Genomic DNA, 18,046 nt, shown 5'->3' with positions numbered 1-18,046 from the left:
GGCTGAGACTTGAATGAATGTGCATCAGGTGGGAACCATTGAAAAGATGTCTGTAGATTCCTGTAGACATGTTTAAACTCTAATGCTTATAGTTTAAAAGGCAAGCATGTTCTCTCTTCCAGACAGTTTACAATGGAAATAAAATGAAGAAGCTCCAATTTAAACAGAAAAAAAAACCCAAAAAACTAAACATCAACTTAATAAATATGCTAAAAATTATTCCCTGGTTATGTATCTTTTTTCTAAAATTCATCTATCACACTAAAAAAATTACGCAGACTATTAATTTAGTGAAGTACCCACCTCCAGCATCCAGGACAATATCTACTCCCAGGCCACCTGTTTCTTCTAAACAGCTTTCAGCAACATGGGCTTTCCCATTAGATAAATCGATCACTCGGGCTGCAAAGGACAGGAAGTCAGGCAATTGTACTGTTCTCTATGTGATCAACACAAACAAATCAGAGGAAAGAAAAAGAAAAGCAAATAAATATCTATTCTCTGAAATGAATTAAGTGGTTCAAACAATTAGTGAATCCAAATTATACTTTTTCTCATCTAACCCAATATTGGTAAAGATCAGTTCACACGAAGGGGCTGGTATAGTCCAATAAAATAAAATATAAGCATTTGTGGATAACGAGTTTCAAGGCTGGTCTGTTGACAACAGAGGATTGTTCTCTATAGCTATAGAACAGGGGTGTCCAAACTGCGGCCCCGAGGGCCAACTGCGGCACGCAATCCATTGTTAATTGGCCTGTAGCAAATTCCAAAAATATATTTAGTTTACTTAAATAAACCAGGTGAGGCAATACGTACTTCACCTCGAGTAAGTGGCCCGGCTGTTTGTGTATTTTACTGCACATGGCCCTTGGTGAAAACCGTTGAAAAAAGTTTGGACACCCCTGCTATAGAATATATTGCCAAGACTGAGAATCTCTCAACCATAGAGGTACACACATCAGTTGAAAGATTAAGCAATGTCTTAAGTATTTTCAGATTGACTAGAGTTTAAAGCTAAAAAGCATGAAATTATATTTGTGCAATATACTTCTCTATTAGAGGCTGTTTTATCCTTTCTCAATCATAGAAATCCCCTTGACTTGTGCCCCAAAACAAAGAAAAATCTTGAAGGAAAAAAAAGCATGATTATTTTTAGCACAGTTAGTGAAAATTAAACTAATTTTAACTGGTTGCTTTAAAGTATTATATCAATAGAATAAGCCAATGAGACAATTAAAATAGAAGTCTCAGAATTGGCAAATGAAGACACATATATATTTCATTTTCGTATCTTTTTTTTTTTTTTTTAAAGATTTTATTGGGGGAGGGGAATAGGACTTTACTGGGGAACAGTGTGTTTTTTCCCAGGACCCATCAGCTCCAAGTCAAGTTGTTGTCCTTCAATCTAGCTGTAGAGGGCGCAGCCCACCATCCCTTGTGAGAATCGAACTGGCAACCCTGTTGCTCAGAGCTTGCGTTCTAACCAACTGAGCTATCTGACCGCCCCTCATTTTTGTATCTTTTAATGCCTCCTTAAAGAGAATCCTGCTAAGGGCTGGTCAGGTTTATGGTGTAGTCCAATAGTGATCTATGATTGGGGGGGACAGAGATGTGGGGTGGGGAGGACACAAGGGAAAGGGGACTAACGCACCTGCGAAGGGCATGATTAAGTAATAAGAAAACTTTCCCGGGGCTGGCCGGTGGCTCACGCAGTTAGAGCTCCATGCTCCTAACTCCGAAGGCTGCCGGTTCAATTCCCACATGGGCCAGTGGGCTCTCAACCACAAGGCTGCCAGTTCAACTCCTCGACTCCCGCAAGGGATGGTGGGCAGCGCCCCCTGCAACTAAGATTGAACACGGCACCTTAAGCTGAGCTGCTGCTGAGCTCCCAAATGGCTCAGTTGGTTGGAGCGCGTCCTCTCAACCACAAGGTTGCCGGTTCGACACCCCCAAGGGATGGGGGGCTGCGCCCCCTGCAACTAGCAACAGCAACTGGACCTGGAACTGACCGGCGCCCTCCACAACTAAGACTGAAAGAACAACAACTTGAAGCTGAACGGCACCCTCCACAACTAGGATTGAAAGGACAACTTGACTTGGAAAAAAAAAGGCCTGGAAGTACACACTGTTCCCCAATAAAGTCCTGTTCCCCTTCCCCAATAAAATTAAAAAAAAAAAAAAAAAAAAAAAGTAGCCACTTCAAAAAAAAAAAAAGAAAACTTTCCCTTCAACAATACCATTCATACTTTTTTTTTCTATTTTCAATTTCTTCTTTTTCCTTTTTTTCCCTATATTCCTCCTTCTCCAGCCCCTGCCTTAGCCATCCTTCCATGCCTTGGTTATCTCTGTCAGAAGCGTAATTTAACAATGGAAATAACATGGACTTTAATGCTAGACAGGCCTGGGTTCAAATCCTGTTCCAGCCCTTCTTCTAGCTGTGTATCGTTGAACAAGCTAGTTAGATTCTCGGAGATGCTGTTCCTCAGTTAGGCAACCCAGGGCTGCTGAGGACTTAAAGAGATAACATCCATATTAAGACTCGATAAACATTCCTTTCCTACCTTCCTCCTTTCAATTACACTCTGCTCATACTCTTTTCTCTTCACGTGTTAAACTCCAATGTTAATTCTGTAACTCCATGCTATTAACTTCCATTCCTATATTTCTCCTCTCCTTTTTCATGTTTTCAATCTCTATTTTCTTTCTCCACTCCATATTTGTTGCTGTTCAGATATGTTCAATCTTTTCAAGAGCTCTCTAGTCTTTACCATGCCCATTCATCATAAACTGTATCTGACCTGTGTTTTTGTGTAAGTAGCTCATCTCCCTTCCTAGTATATCACGGAAAATAGACAACTTTAGAGGTGTATCACTGGGTAAAACAGGTTGAGAAACATAAAAAGTAATGCAAAAATATATTGATTTATTGACCAAAACCGAAGAGGCATCAGGTATATCTAAATTGTTTCAAAGTTCATGTAACTTGAACTTGGCTAAGTTGATAACAACAGGGCAAAGAAGAAAAACATTAAAAAATGAAGGTTTAAAAAACAAATAATTAGATAGATGACATGATACTATACATAGAGAACCCTAAGGAATCCCCCCAAATTATTAGAACTGATAAATGAATTCAATAAAGTAGGATAGAAAATGAATATTCAGAAATTGGTTGATTTTTAATACACCAATAATGGACTACCAGTAAGAGAAATTAAGAAAACAATCCCATTTACAACTGCATCAAAAACTTTAAATAAAAAATAAAAAAAATTTAAGTGAAAAACAAAATTAAAACTATCACTTAAGTTAACTTGGACTTAGCACAGATACTAAGTGCATTTTAAAAGTGACTGTCATTTGGGATTTTGTGCTTTGTTTTACGAGCATAATTTTTAAGGTGATGTCCCTTCAAAATTTTATGTCTTAAAGTCTGTGTTGAACAATACTACCCACCTATAGAAGGCCTAAGTCTTTCCAGGTACTGCTTGTCTTCAAGGCTGCACGCTGTTGCAATCACTTTGGCTCCTCTATGGTGTGCTAACTGAATAGCTATTGTACCAAGTGCCTGTGTAGAAAAAATACACAATAGGTTTATAGATATAGGGTGGAGGCCATATCTAATTTACTTGATAGGTTGTTTAACAAAGTGTAACACCTCGGTGCTACTTTAGTAGTGTATTTTCCATTGTTATCTGATAGAAAAATAAAATATGGACAAGTTTAGTAGAATAGAACATTTGAGTGAGTTTCTTCTTCAGAAAGGGTGGTGGGAAAGCTGCATGTACCACATGCTCTCACCCAGTCAGACCAGAGCATATAATTTCAAGGCTGGAGCGCTGCATTCAAAAACATGGCCTTGAAAAGAGAAAAATGGCTTTGCGGGCCTTGTCAGCATCATGATCTAAGCTAATCAGACTATCATACATATGTGAGTCCAGCGACCTCTGTTGGAACATCACAGCACTTCCAAAGCTCCGTCCTTTCCTTTGCTGACTTGTGGGTAAGTTCAGGGAGACACTACTACCCTGATATTGGACATCAGGCTAAGCCACAGCTAAAGACAGTTCTGCCTTTTTTCCAAAGAAAATCAGGGGAAAAGCATTTTCATCAACAGCAAGATAAAAAATAAAAGTGTAAATTCATTCCAAGTTTGTAACATTTTTAGATAATGTTTTTATGTATTTGCTTTTAGTGTCAAACTATTTTTTTTAAAATTAAATTTATTGGGGTGACAATTGTTAGTAAAATTACATAGATTTCAGGTGTACAATTCTGTATTACATCATCTATAAATCCCATTGTGTGTTCATCACCCAGAGTCAGTTCTCCTTCCATCACCATATATTTGATCCCCCTTACCTTCATCTCCCACCCCCCACCCCCCACCCCCTTGTAACCACTAAACTATTGTCTGTGTCTATGGGTTTCTGTTTCTCATTTGTCAAACTATTTTTTTTGATGATACATGTAAGCTGTTTAAATTAGGACATTTTTGATCCTGTGTGATCCACCTATAAATGCAACACTTTATTACAGAAAGTGTAAATGTGTGGGACATGATAAAACATTGGTAGGGAGTTCTAGGGTATGGCTTCAAAGACTTCATGAGCTATTTCAGACGTGTAACGAGGCATGAAAAAATTGCTTGTTTGTTTTTTTAAGGTACTAGCAGATTCAAAGTAAGAATAAACACTAAGTCTTTTATCTCCTATTGATAAAAGTTGCTTATTTTAACAAACTGGGACTTTGGTCAACACATCAGTGAATGAACTATTGGCAAAGAATTACATTAGCAAAAGGGTGGCCCGGTCCCTAAGTTTACTGTGTTTTGGTCTATTTCTGAACAAAACTATTAGCACCTACACTTGCTCCATCCATTATCAGCACTGATTTTCCTGGAGAGAGATGAGAAAGATAATGCAGAGCTGTGTAGGCTCGTACTCCATCCCGAATGGTTCCAGCAGCTTCTGTCCACGTGACTTTTTCTGGCTTGTGAACTATCACATAGAACAAGAGAAAACAATCCGTTAGCAAGTCCTGTTAGTGTCACCATCTGGAGCTACTTCTCTCCATCACCACTCCCACCACGGTCCTGGTCGCAGCCTCTACTCTCATTGTCGCTGACCTACAATGTGGTTTCCCTGCTTCCACTCTGGCCCATGCATAATCCACTCCCCCCAGCAGCCTTGTCTCTCCCACCAGAGGTCACCACCATTGTTTTTGGCTTTTTTTAATTGAGATAAAATTGATATCAGAGGTCACCACCATTCTAACTTAATTTCTTAGTTGCCTTCATTGTTCATCACCAAATATCCTAAACAATATAATTTAGTTTTGCCTGTTTTTGAACTTTATCTAAATGGAATCATACTCATACGCATTCTTTCCTGTCTTGCTTTTTTATGCTCAACATTTAAGACATACCCTTTTTTGTACATGTGGCTGTAGTGCTGTCATTTTTGTTGTTTTATGTCACGCCACTATGTGAAAACACCTTCATTTGGTCATCCATTCTTCAGCTGAGGAACATTTGTGTGGTTCCCAGTTTTCTGCAGTTATAAACAGTGTTGCTAAGCATCCTCTTGTAGACAAGATAGTGTTACACTGGTGCACAAGTTTTCTCCAGGATATTGGCTTAGGAATGGAAATCTGAGGTCCCCGGGTGTATTATTACCTCGACTTCACTATGCATTTCCAAAGTGGCTGTATAACTTCTTTCTCCCGCAGCAGTTCATTAGAGCTCTTGCTGCTGCCAATACCCTGTCAACCCTTGGCATTATTCTACATTTTTACCAATCATGTGGGTATGTAATGGTTTCTTACTGTGATTTTAATTTGCTTTCCCCTCACTACTGATGAAGTTGAGCATCTTTCCATGTTTGTTGGCCAGGTAGAATTCCTTTTGTGAAGTGAGTGTTCAAGTATTTTATCAATTTTTCTATTGTCTTTTTCTTATTCATTACAGAATTTTTAATATATTCTAAATGAGTCACTTGCTTATGTGTTATAAATATTATTTTCAATTTTATGGTTTCTTTTCAGTCTTTTCAACAGTATTGTTGAAAAACAGAACCATCAGAATGATATTTTAAAAACATAAACATCTTAACACTTTGATACTTAAAATTTGTCAACGGCTTTCCGCTGCATTTGGAACAAAATGCAAACTCCTAATATACTTGTAGTTTAAAGAGCCCTATTGATCTGACCATCAAGTGGCTCCTTATAATATTTAATTATTCAATTTTAATTTTGTTTTTATGTTGTATACTGATTGTGATCTTTTCACAGTATAAACAATCCTCACTTAACCTAAAGTCAATTTTATAACACTTTTCATAGTCTTTACCAGTGTTTTCAAATAACTTTCCTCTAATGGCAATACTCGGGTGGTGCAGCACCAGTCAGCATTACCTTTACGATCTAACTAGTGCCATCTAGTGGGGAAGCGCAGCATCCACGCATACGTATTGAAAATGTTATGATCAAGGCATTAAAATAGTACAACATACTAAGCAGGGGAATTACAATCATGATCAGCATAATGACGTTTGTCAACAATGGATCACAAATAATCCCATAAGATTATAATGGAGCTGAAAAATTCCTATTGCTTAGTGAGTGACCTTGTAGCCACCCTAACGTCTTACAAAACGCATTACTCACCTGTTTGTGGTGATGCTGGTGTAAACAAACCTACTGCACTGCCAGTGACATAAAAGTATAGCACGTCCAATAATGTACAATACATAATATTGAATCATGATAATAAAAACTGTTACTGGTTTATGTACTTACTATACTCTATTATTTTAGAGTGTCCTCTTGCTACTTATAAAGAAAAGTTCGCTCTAAAATAGTACGCTGTTATGCGGGCCGCAGCCTCACACATCTTGCGTTTACCACCTCTTGAGTGCATCACTTTCTCTTGTGCTTGATTTAATCTCGTGTTGTTTTGTACAGTAATAGGCTGTATAGGCTTATAACCTACGAACAATAGACTGTACTGTCTAGCCTACGTGTGTAGTAGGCTATGCCACTAGGCTTGTGTAAGTGCACTCTATGATGTTCACACAAAAACAAAATTGCCTAACACATTTCTCAGAAAGTATCCCCTTCATTAAGTGACGTATGACTGAGGTCATATATCTAATAAGTTTGAATGTCTGACTCTAAAGCACATCTACTCTATTTGGGCAGGCTTAATTTACCCACAATTTATTTAGAGTGTTTTGGGAACATGTTCCATCATAAGAACTGGGACTACCTACATTTTTATTTAAAAAAAAAATCAAACAAGCATTTTTTATAAGAACTAATGAAATAAGTAAAAGAGAGTCATGTATGGATCAGTAATAACAGTGCGTAAGAATCCAATAATTATCATTTCAGTTCGTCGACCCTATGTCCAAAGGAATAATGCTGAAAATGTGTGCTAAAGTTTGAATGAAACATAAAATTATTTTTAAGTTTGACAGAATGCCTTGAGAACTGAAAGCACAAAAGAACTGGAAGAATTACGCAATTTTTAACTCTGTCCTAATGTTCTGCAATTAAGGATAGAGTCTTACTGATCAATAAGACAGTTTTGGGGGGAGTCGTTTGGAACCCAGCTATTTGGTTTTAGGGAAAGAACAGACTTCTCTGAAGGTGACTGAGTGCTGAGCTTTCATTAAAACAACAACAAAAAAATCACCAAAGAATTAATACGAACTAAAATTAGAGTTGTGGTAAACTGAATATTTCCCCCTGCAAATCTTTAGGAAACATACTGAAATTATTTCCTTTTCCACAAAATGCTGGCACTGCAATAGAGGTTAGAGCTTATCTAGTTTGGCAGCTTTGTTTATAGACATAGTAAATGCACCCAGGATCTTGCCTAAAGGTCATCTGCAATTAGTGGTGGTTCTTAAAGTACTTCCTTTAAACAATACAGACATTTTTACTGTATTTTCTTTCTCAAGGACTATCTGAAATTGTTGCTCTATACGTTGGTGGATTTTTAGACTATAATCCTCCTGATCTGTGGGAAAATAAAAGGTCATTGTGTGGTTTGCTTGTCTTAGCTTAAGCTTTATAGCTAGGAAACTTTGGTGTTCTAATTTTCTTTTCTCTTTCTGGTCCGTTTTATAATTCTCCAGTTTTCAGCAATACCTACAGGAATGGGCCTTTTTTGTTTCTTTTTTCAACATGTAACCTTCTGTAACAATTTAGTTTACAGGACTTAGCCAAAAGTCAAGCTTGGGAATCCAGATTAAAGGTTTTAGTTGACTCCATATTTACAAGGTTCTCAAAAGAATATGGGCAACAAGGGCCCAAAGAAATTCTGGGGTCAAAGTCTGTAGTTTCCCATAAAGGAGCCAGGGTTGGACTTCCATTTTCAAACAGCCTACTATCAAAATAGCTATGGATCAGAGACTTTCACTGCATAGTATTTGAAAGTGAACTTTACTTTCAATGGAAGGCACATTCTAACCTTAAAACACATATAAGTAAGCACAGTCCTCAGATTTCTGGAAAACTACCTTTTGAAATTAATTTTTAATAAAATAATATGGTATTACTTGGAAATTTTAGACATAGTAAATGTCATTAATTTAAACATGGGTTATTTGCAATTTATAATATTAGAAATGAAATGACAAAATCAGCTATCTAATTTTAGCATTTGCTTTCCCAGTGCAAGTTACTATATGGACAAAAAAGTATAAATTTACTATTTTTAATAGTCCAAATCCAAATTGGCCATCTGTCCTCCCAAGGTCTGATTAGGGATTGTATCATTTAAGAAAAGACTTTGGAAAAATTTTAATGAAATACTTCAAGAACACAAAAGAGTATACGTTGACTTATCCATAAAGTACAAGAATAACATGAATCGTAGTATAAGAAACAGCTGATTGGCAGAACCGCCTGAGTCCTGGGGTCCACTCTGATCACATCCTTCTTCTTTGCCCACGAAGGTAACGTCCAGCTGATTTTTCCCCCCCTGATTTGTTTATTTTATCATGCATACATTCTTATAAGGGCCAGGTAGACATATAAGTCATCAAGGGTTTTTTTTAAAGGAAATTTGAGCCATTCTTAAAATAATTAGACACCTTGGAAATGTCAGGTTTTGTTGGAAACGTTAGTAACACAAACCTGATTTGAAGCTATAGACTTTGTCTTGTTTTTATGAGTTTTATTTAGCAACTGTCACAGATCTGGTAGCATCTAGTAACCTATCTTCCTCTCACCCGTTATATTTGGAATTGAGATGAAATATAATAGAGCTGTTTAAGTATTCTAGACTATACTTTATATTTAAGTATCCCCTGATTTATGAACTGAGTTGTATTCTAAAAGTTAATTTGTGAGTTAGCTATTTAATTTCACTATAGAAATAATGTACATAGGGTTTTTTATCTTTGTTCTCAAAGTATAATTGATTCACAAAGACCAGCTTTTTTATTTTTAAAACAAATTCAAGATGTTATGCAGTTTTACTCCTGTGTATTTTAGTGTTCACCTTTAAATAATAGGGACATTTTCTGATATAACTATAATGGTATTTTCATAGATGACAAAATTATCAGTAATTTCTTAGTGTCATCTAATACCCAATCCATGTTCAGATTTCTTTATCTCGAAAAATCTCCACCTTATATTTCACCCCTACATTTTCTTTATATCCTTAAGTAACATATGTTTAACTTTGTATGTTTTTGAACTTTATAGAAATAAATGGTTTATACCGTTTGTATTCTTGCTTTCTTCACTCAGTACAGTTTGTGAGATTCATCCATCTTGATATGTTTGGGTCTTATTTATTTTCACTGCTGATTTGAATTACCATCTAGGACTATCTTTAGTTATCCATTTTCCCGGTGATGAACATATGGGCTGTTTCCATTTTTATTTTACAATTTACAAACTGCACTATCATGACCTCTTGTGCATATCTATGGGTGCACAGCAAGTTTCTGTGAGGTACAAAACTACCAGTAGGATGATTAGGTCTGAGTATGTAGCATTACCTTTATTAGACAATGCTAAACTATTTCCCAATGCAGTTGTACCAATTCCTGCTCCTGGTGCAGGAGAAGTCCCACCGCTCCACAGCCTTCCCGACCCGAGAAATGGTTTAACTTTATAACTCAGTCAAGCTTGTGGGTGCACATGTCATCTCAAAGGGGTTTTAATTTGCTTCTCCCTGATTACTGAGGAGATGCAGCATCTTTTCACTATGGTTTCATGAAGTGTGTGTATTTATATTTATTTTAATTTAAATATTCAAGAAGTAAATTACTATAAGAAAAATAAAAAATTAACATTTCAGTTAAACTGAATACTTGTCAAAAGATATTAGCAATAGAAAGCAAACACAAGTGTTCTTGATTCTTTCCTGTATCAGACTCTACATGTATTTAGATTTTTCAATTAAAAAAATTTTAAATGAACATTTCCAATTTCAATTAATAACCAAGAGTAAGAAGTAAAAATATTCTAATTAGGAATAGCTCAGAGCCAAGGGAGAAACTGCTTCCCAAACCTCTTACCACGAGCAGTATAAACAAAACTTAAGGTTCTATATACTGCTCAGTATGAATATGAATTTTATGATGCTACATTATAAGCCGAGGTCCTCACATGACCAGCCAACAGTTATTTCCGATGTACACTCACGGTAGATACAAAGACATCAAAATGTCACTACAACCACACAGCAGTGAAGTAGACTTATCTGAGCTCTGAGACTGAGCCGCCACATACCCAAGTAATGCTCATGTACTCTAACAACTTCACAAAGTCCAGGGTCTTCAGAATCCAGGGGTAAAATTCCTGAAAATTAAAACAAGAAACTTAAGGGAAGCTATCCCCAAATGCATAAATTCATTCCTAATGAGATGCTGGTAAGAACCAGTCTAAATTTTGTTCAGTGGAATTTTGAGGAAGATTCCAGTAATTAGTAGTGTAGGAAAGGGAAGGACTTCAGAAATATGAAAGGGAAGTGGATATTTCATTTTCTGACACAAGCATTACATCATCTGTACTACCTTTTTCTTTCCTTTCCTCCCTTTTCTTTCACCTCTGAGTGAAGGTAAAGACAATGGCCAATGTGAAGAGCCAACCAGAGTCTAGGGGGCACCTGAGTTCCTCATTAAAACTGTGCCCTTTGTATATCTGAAACTAATAATAAAATAAAGTAAAATAAAATAAAAATAATTTGAAAAGGAGAAAAACAACACAAAACTGTCCTTGGTGCACAGCTACCTTCCCACAGTTTGGTTCTATAAGATGCCTCAGTATGCTTCCAGTAAAATCCCATTTTTTCCTAAGCTAGTCTGATTTCATTTTTGGTCTTTTACAAAAAAAATCTTGAGTAATACAGTGTCACTGATTTTTTGGCCAGATAAATAAAATAAGAAAGACAGAAATAATAAATTCTTCAAGAAAATATACGAGTCAAAGACAATAATATTGTAGGAGGCTAACAAAAGCATGCCTACAAATCTATCTTTTCTTAAAATTTTAAAATTTTTATTAAATTTATTGGGGTGGCATTGGTTAAATTACATAGGTGTCAAGTACAATTGTATAATACATCGTCTGTAATACATCGTCTATGTATTGTATTGTGTGCTTACCTCCCAGAGTCAGTTCTCCTTCCATCACTGTACTTGTATACTTGACCCCGTTTTCCCTTTTCTACCACTATCACCCCCTTACCCTCTGGTAAACACTATAAACTGTTGTCTGTATCTGAGTTTTTGTCTTACAAATCTTTTCTTAACAGCTTCAAGCATGCCATCAAGTTCAACAATTTCTAAGTTTATATCAATATTTTCCATAGAGAAATGGTCATTTCAAAGTCTACTACTCCTAAAGTTATACTTCATATGCTTGTGTGACTGTCTAGGACACAAGTATAAATATATGTATTTGCAAAATAGTATTAACTGTGGATTAATAAAAAACAACAACCAGTAAATGAAATGTTTCTAGTTTTACAAGAGCAGTGAGGAAGAAGTCCTGTATAATTCAAGTTGATGTGGGGAGGGGTGCTTCTACAGCGTACAGCCAAGTCAGTCAGCAGTCTTCAAGTAGATGACCTACGACTTTTCTCTAGACTTCAGTCTAGCCATAAACAGTGGCCCTGTCCGGAAAGGGCTGAACCAAGCATAGTGACAACTATGGTCATCCTTTTCATCACTAATATTAGTCCATAGCCACATATTGAAAAGTTTTACATGTTCTGCTATTGAGATCAAACTCCCAATTCCCTTCATCAATGAACATGTGAGAGCAAATTTCAAAAATCAGAACGTACTTGTATATGAAGCAAGGTCACAATAAACATTAATAATTGTACAGAAAAAGGAAGAGATGACAGTAAAATAGATGAAATAGGACTGGGAATGATAACTTACCGACTACTTCATCATCTGGTTGAAAGAATGATACCTTGCTTCCAACTAAAGCGTGAAGGAAATTCATAATTAGTATTGAGGTTATTAAATATAATTCTTATTTAACTATTAAAGTAAATAAAAAGATTCATGGGTTTCTAAAAAGTCAAGAACTCAGAGAAAAGGCCAGAACTTCTAGGACATTTTGATGATCTATAAGGACTACTGGAAGAACACTTCAAATGTGGATTCTCTACAAAATTTTCTACAAAATCTGGGCCACGTGGCTTTTGGCACCACAGAGAAAAACGTCCCTCAATTTAGCTAAGGATGAAGGACAACAATCCACAGCATGGCTCCTACGATGGTTATGTTGCTTTCCACCCCTCATGTGGTTAGCCTGATTTTCTATCATTATTTTAGTTGCAGAATCTCAGACACACAACAGGATATTCTGGTAAGAGTCACATATAAAATTACTTTGATTTGGGATTATGGAAATAAATTTAGACTGGTGCCAAGAAATTTTTTGGAACTATATTGAGATGAGACAGTTACATTTTCTCTGCACATGTAGAGAAAAAGCCTCTACCATCAGTCAATTCTTTAGAATATTTTTCTTCAAATAGTTACAAGAGGAAGAGGGGGGAACCAAACATCACTGAGTGTCTACTTATGTCCAGCATGGTAGTGTGCTATCACATTTAATCTTCCTGGTATACATGAGGTAGGCATTATTATTCCTATTTAACAGACAAGGAAACTGAGGTGAAGCAGTAATCTAGAGGAGGACTCTTCGGCTGGCTCTGTCATCAAAATGGCCGCAGAACTCATTTTTGGTACTCAACAAGGACCTCTAAGTCTGACATTCCTATTTTCAAGGCCTCCTTTTACAGTTTGTTCTTTGGATCCCTCCTGTGCCATCATCTTCCAATAACTTTGACTTCTGATCCATTGTACTTTTTTCCTTTTCCTACTCATTCTCCTCCTCCTGGGATCACTCTGATACTTTTTTCTTGGCTTCCTTCAGACTCCTTTGGATTGTCCCTAGAATAGTGACATTCCCAAGGGATCTGTGCTATGCATATGTCTCTCCTCCGTTATCCCCTCCCTGGGTGAGTTCATCAACTCTGTTATATTTAAAATACAACCTACATGCTGACAACTCTCAAATATATACAATTCCAGCATAGGTCTCTCACCTTTGAGCTTAAGCTCACATAACTGCTTACTACACATCTCCAGTGGGATATCACTTAGGTACCCTGAACTCAACAATCATAAATCTAAACTCACCATCTTCCTCCAAATCAAATCCTCTCCCCCTATTAATTGGTGGCACCAATTCATACCTTACCAGAATCCTGTTATTCCTGGCTCTTACCTGTTTTTAACTCCCCTGTTCCAGTCAATTATTAAGCCCTGCTGACTTGACTTCCTCAGTATTTCTTGAATATGTCCCTGTTCACTTTCGCCACCATAGCCTAGGTTATGGACTCTGTCGTCTCTTGCCTATTGGTCTACACTCCACCCAGTCCTCTTCCCTACAGGCTGGTTTGCCACACATCTATCCTTCATGTGGCTACTCTAATAATCTCCCTTAAAACCCAAGCTAACATTTGAGGCTCATCATGGGTCTGGCCCTTAGCTACCCTCCTGTCTCATTTTTTAGGGGGAAGGAATCAGTATTCATATCATCATTAAAATATCTTGTTCACTATCTTTTATTCTTCTATGTTTGAAGGAGAATTTTCTTGACAAAATGCTTCTCTGTGCCAAGTACCTGCCTTACCTCCAAGGCCTGCCAAGAAGCTTATTTTGCTCCAGCAACACCAAACTCTGTCATTCTTACTACATACATCACATTTTTGTTACTTGCTTCTCTGCCTTTGCTCATGATATCCTTGCTGCTGGGTGATTCTCCTCCTGCCTATCCCTTACTTTCTGGCTAATTTACTCCAATAAGCCTTTCCTGTTTCTTCTGGCTAAGTTGGGCATCTGTCCTCAGAGCTTTCATAATAATCCACTCATATTTGTGTATCTGTCTCTCCCCTAGATTGTAAATACTTGGAGGGCAGGGACTTTTTCTTCTTTATCTTCATATACCAAGCACTTAGCAAGTGCTCATTAAATATGGAATAAATGATTACTCATCTTCTGGCTACTATAATTCTTTTTTTAATTTTTAAAAATTTTCCTACAGTGTGAGCAGAAGAAAGGAGAGGGAACAAAATTATGATTTAGCTGTCTTAGAGGATTACATTGAGAAAGAGTATCAAATGTATTATGGGCTACAATTAGTCTAACCTATTATATTACACACTCACTCATTCATTCATTCATTCATTCATTCATTCATTCACATATGCAGAAAGAACAGATACTGACTGATCGTGAACTACCTATTAGCAGTGAATATGAACAGCAGGTCTATTTAGAATTAAATTATTTCAAGTACTCAGGTGTATTGCCCTGCACGTTAAGACCATCATTTACTAAATAAAACTTAAAATATTTTTTTATTTAAGGCAATCATAAAACCTTACTGGTTATTTCTCCCTAGAACCCATTTTTAGATGAGCAAACTGCTTAACTTTTAAACGCTCAATTTTAGGCAAACTTTAAAATATAATGTGAATTTAATGTGATTACCATATAAATTTTGGCCCAAAGCCAACTCACTCAAGTAATTTATGTTAGTTTGTAAACATCATAACAAGGATAACACTAGTCATTCTATTCAATATGATTACTCACAGATTTAAACACAGAATTCCTAAATATTTACTAAAGTGTAATAAGCTCTTTAATTATAAATACCAATTAAGTTCTATTTTTCTTTTTAATTAAAAAAAAGAAAACATTTCTGTATAATTAAATTTTATATTTAAAGAAGTGTGTACGATTTTATGTGCCAGTAAACCAATTAGCTCCCATGTAATTTCTTGTACTTTAGAAAATAAATTTAGATATTTACATCTGTAAACTTACCATCTAACACAATTCCCGCAATTTCTCTCCCAACAGGAAAGAAATCCTTCTCCATCTTCATTTCTGCAAGAAGCTAAATCACGACAAAGGCTGTTTATTGTCAAGAATAAATCCTGGCTTATTCTTATACAAGAGGAAAGCAAGAGCAAAAAATCAAACCACAGATAAAGCAAACATGATTCAATTTTTGGAATCAAGACAAAGCAAATAACTTCACAAAATAAGTTTCTCTACCGAGAGTTTGCTGAGGAATTAATTGATATGTATGATTTAGGTACGAGTATTATTATTCAAATCACCATTAACATACTTTAACATTCTCACTCTGACAAGCACGAAGAGAAATTATGGCCCAAATTTACCAGTCACCCCATTTGAGTGGGTTGAGGCGAGTTTGGAGAGGACACTGCTGAATAAGGGGCATATGTACAAAAAGGTCTCAATTCCCACACCCTTTAAAATCATCCCGTTTCTCACAAGTCTTGACTTAGGAAGCAGGCGGGAACAAGTGATAGATATACATAGAGAAATTGCTATGTAATTTCAAATTGGCATTTCTTTTAAAGGATAAATTATTTATTTTTGAGCAATTAGTATTTTGTTAGATTCTGACCAAATTAAGTACTTGGCTTTTGAAGTGACAAGACTGTACCCAGATAAGCCTGTAGTTTAAGTTCCTGTCATTTACACTTTTATAATAACACCAGAGCTGTGGGACACATTTGTCGGTATCACAGTATTTTAGGGACAGTAAGTAAAAAGAAATTGAAATAATTCTCTTGTATATTTTTTTATTTTCCAATTAGCTCATAGCTTGTGTATGGTTGCCAGAAAAGTCTCTTTTTCAATGTAGAACTTCTTACATTTCCTTTTATATAATGTAAAAGAGATAACATGACACTCTTATAGAAATATTGGGTGTTTCACATTATTTCTTTTATGTACACTTTTATAGAGCTATAATCATGGTTATAGCAGTTGCACCCCGCCTTCTTTACTTACCATAGGCATTTTTTTTACATTATTACCGTTTTCATAAATGTTATGTTTAATAGTTGTGTAATATTTCATTGAACTGATTTTATTATAATTACTATTTCTTTCTGTTAGACATGAGATAATTTCCTAGACTGGGATTTTAATGAATTTTTCATAGTTTTAAAGAGAACACCGTGGAAGGGTGGAACATAACCCTGCAAACAAGGAGAAGTACTCGTAGCCCCAGTGAAAGGACTTTTGCATCTCACAAATTCATTTTTCAAGTCAGGCTCAATGGAAGCCTTTAATTTTGTTCTGTAATTTCCCTAAATGTGACTTCATTACAGAAAACGTTTAGATTCCTAGAAATTAGGGTGACATTATAATCCAATAAGTTAAGGGTCCAGTAAAACTATGGCATTAATCTTTACAAAACTGAGTAAACAGACCTGTTATATTTATCATTGCATATTTAACCACAGTCTACCATTGGAAAACTTCCCATGTATTTCATGATCGATAGCGGAACGTTATTGTGGGGTGAGGTGAGGTTGCAAATGTGTATGTATGAGAGAGAGACAAAGAGAAATGATTAGAAGAATATGAACTCTATCTAAAGACATTAACTAGAAAAATCTATAGAATATACAGTTAATAAATTAGTTGATTAGGATTCTATATTTTTACTATATTTATAAGAATAATTTCTTCCTTGGTTATAGGCTTTAGTAATTATAAATTCTCAGCCTTTCACACTGTAAAAGAGTTACAAGGTATTTTCATATAACAATATAAAATACATGACTTCAGTCAGACTAATAATTTACTTTAATGTAGAAATATAGAAATTCACATTAAACTTCTTCCTAGCTATTCTATTCTTCTGAGGATGATAGTAATTTCTTGACACTCAGAAATCAGTTATCATGATACATTTGTACAGTAAATATACTACGAAACTCTCATTTGACTTTTGACCAAAATGAAAGCACCAATACCTTTATATTTATCTGGCTCAGAGCACAGGCTTTAACTTGAAGTTTCACATAGTTATCCTCTGTAACAGGAAGATTTTCCTAGAATCAAATGATAACAAAACATCACACATTTCTTTGACAACATGCCTTTGTGTTGTGAAAATTTTCATACATAATTTAACAAAATTAAACAGACCCCAATCCTTATAGCTAACTTAATTGAAAAAGCTGTAAGTAATGATCCAATAGTATACTATCAAAAATAAAAGAAATTGGGGCCGGTCCGGTGGCTCAGGCGGTTAGAGCTCCATGCTACTAACTCCGAAGGCTGCTGGTTTGATTCCCACATGGGCTAGTGGGCTCTCAACCACAAGGTTGCCAGTTCAACTCCTCGAGTCCCGCAAGGGATGGTGGGCTGTCCCGCAAGGGATGGTGGGCTGCACCCCTGCAACTAGCAAAGGCAATTGGACCTGGAGCTGAGCTGCGCCCGCCACAACTAAGACTGAAAGGATAACAACTTGAAGCTGAACAGTACCCTCCACAACTAAGACTGAAAGGACAATTTGACTTGGAAAAAAGTCCTGGAAGTACACACTGTTCTCCAATAAAGTCCTGTTCCCCTTCCCCAATAAAATCTTTAAAAATAAATAAATAAATAAATAAATAAATAAATAAATAAATAAATGAAAAAATAAAAGAAAT

General features: G+C 36.0%; 1 protein-coding gene across 1 annotated transcript in view; it reads right to left on the bottom strand.

Moving 5' to 3' along the window:
• CRYZL1 (crystallin zeta like 1) overlaps positions 1-18,046 on the bottom strand; it is a 33,192-nt gene that overhangs the window by 4,896 nt on the left and 10,250 nt on the right. The window contains exons 3-9 of the mRNA XM_019730234.2: positions 17,366-17,443; positions 15,390-15,462; positions 12,420-12,464; positions 10,762-10,830; positions 4,870-5,003; positions 3,460-3,571; positions 304-402 (exon numbers count right to left, since the gene is read on the bottom strand). Of these exons, the coding sequence (XP_019585793.2) occupies positions 304-402; positions 3,460-3,571; positions 4,870-5,003; positions 10,762-10,830; positions 12,420-12,464; positions 15,390-15,462; positions 17,366-17,443 (610 nt within the window). The remainder of the gene's footprint in view (positions 1-303; positions 403-3,459; positions 3,572-4,869; positions 5,004-10,761; positions 10,831-12,419; positions 12,465-15,389; positions 15,463-17,365; positions 17,444-18,046) is intronic.

This window comes from Rhinolophus sinicus, linkage group LG01 (genome assembly GCF_036562045.2).
Source record: "Rhinolophus sinicus isolate RSC01 linkage group LG01, ASM3656204v1, whole genome shotgun sequence".
Taxonomy (NCBI): domain Eukaryota; kingdom Metazoa; phylum Chordata; class Mammalia; order Chiroptera; family Rhinolophidae; genus Rhinolophus; species Rhinolophus sinicus.
This window is presented reverse-complemented; position numbering and strand designations above follow the sequence as displayed.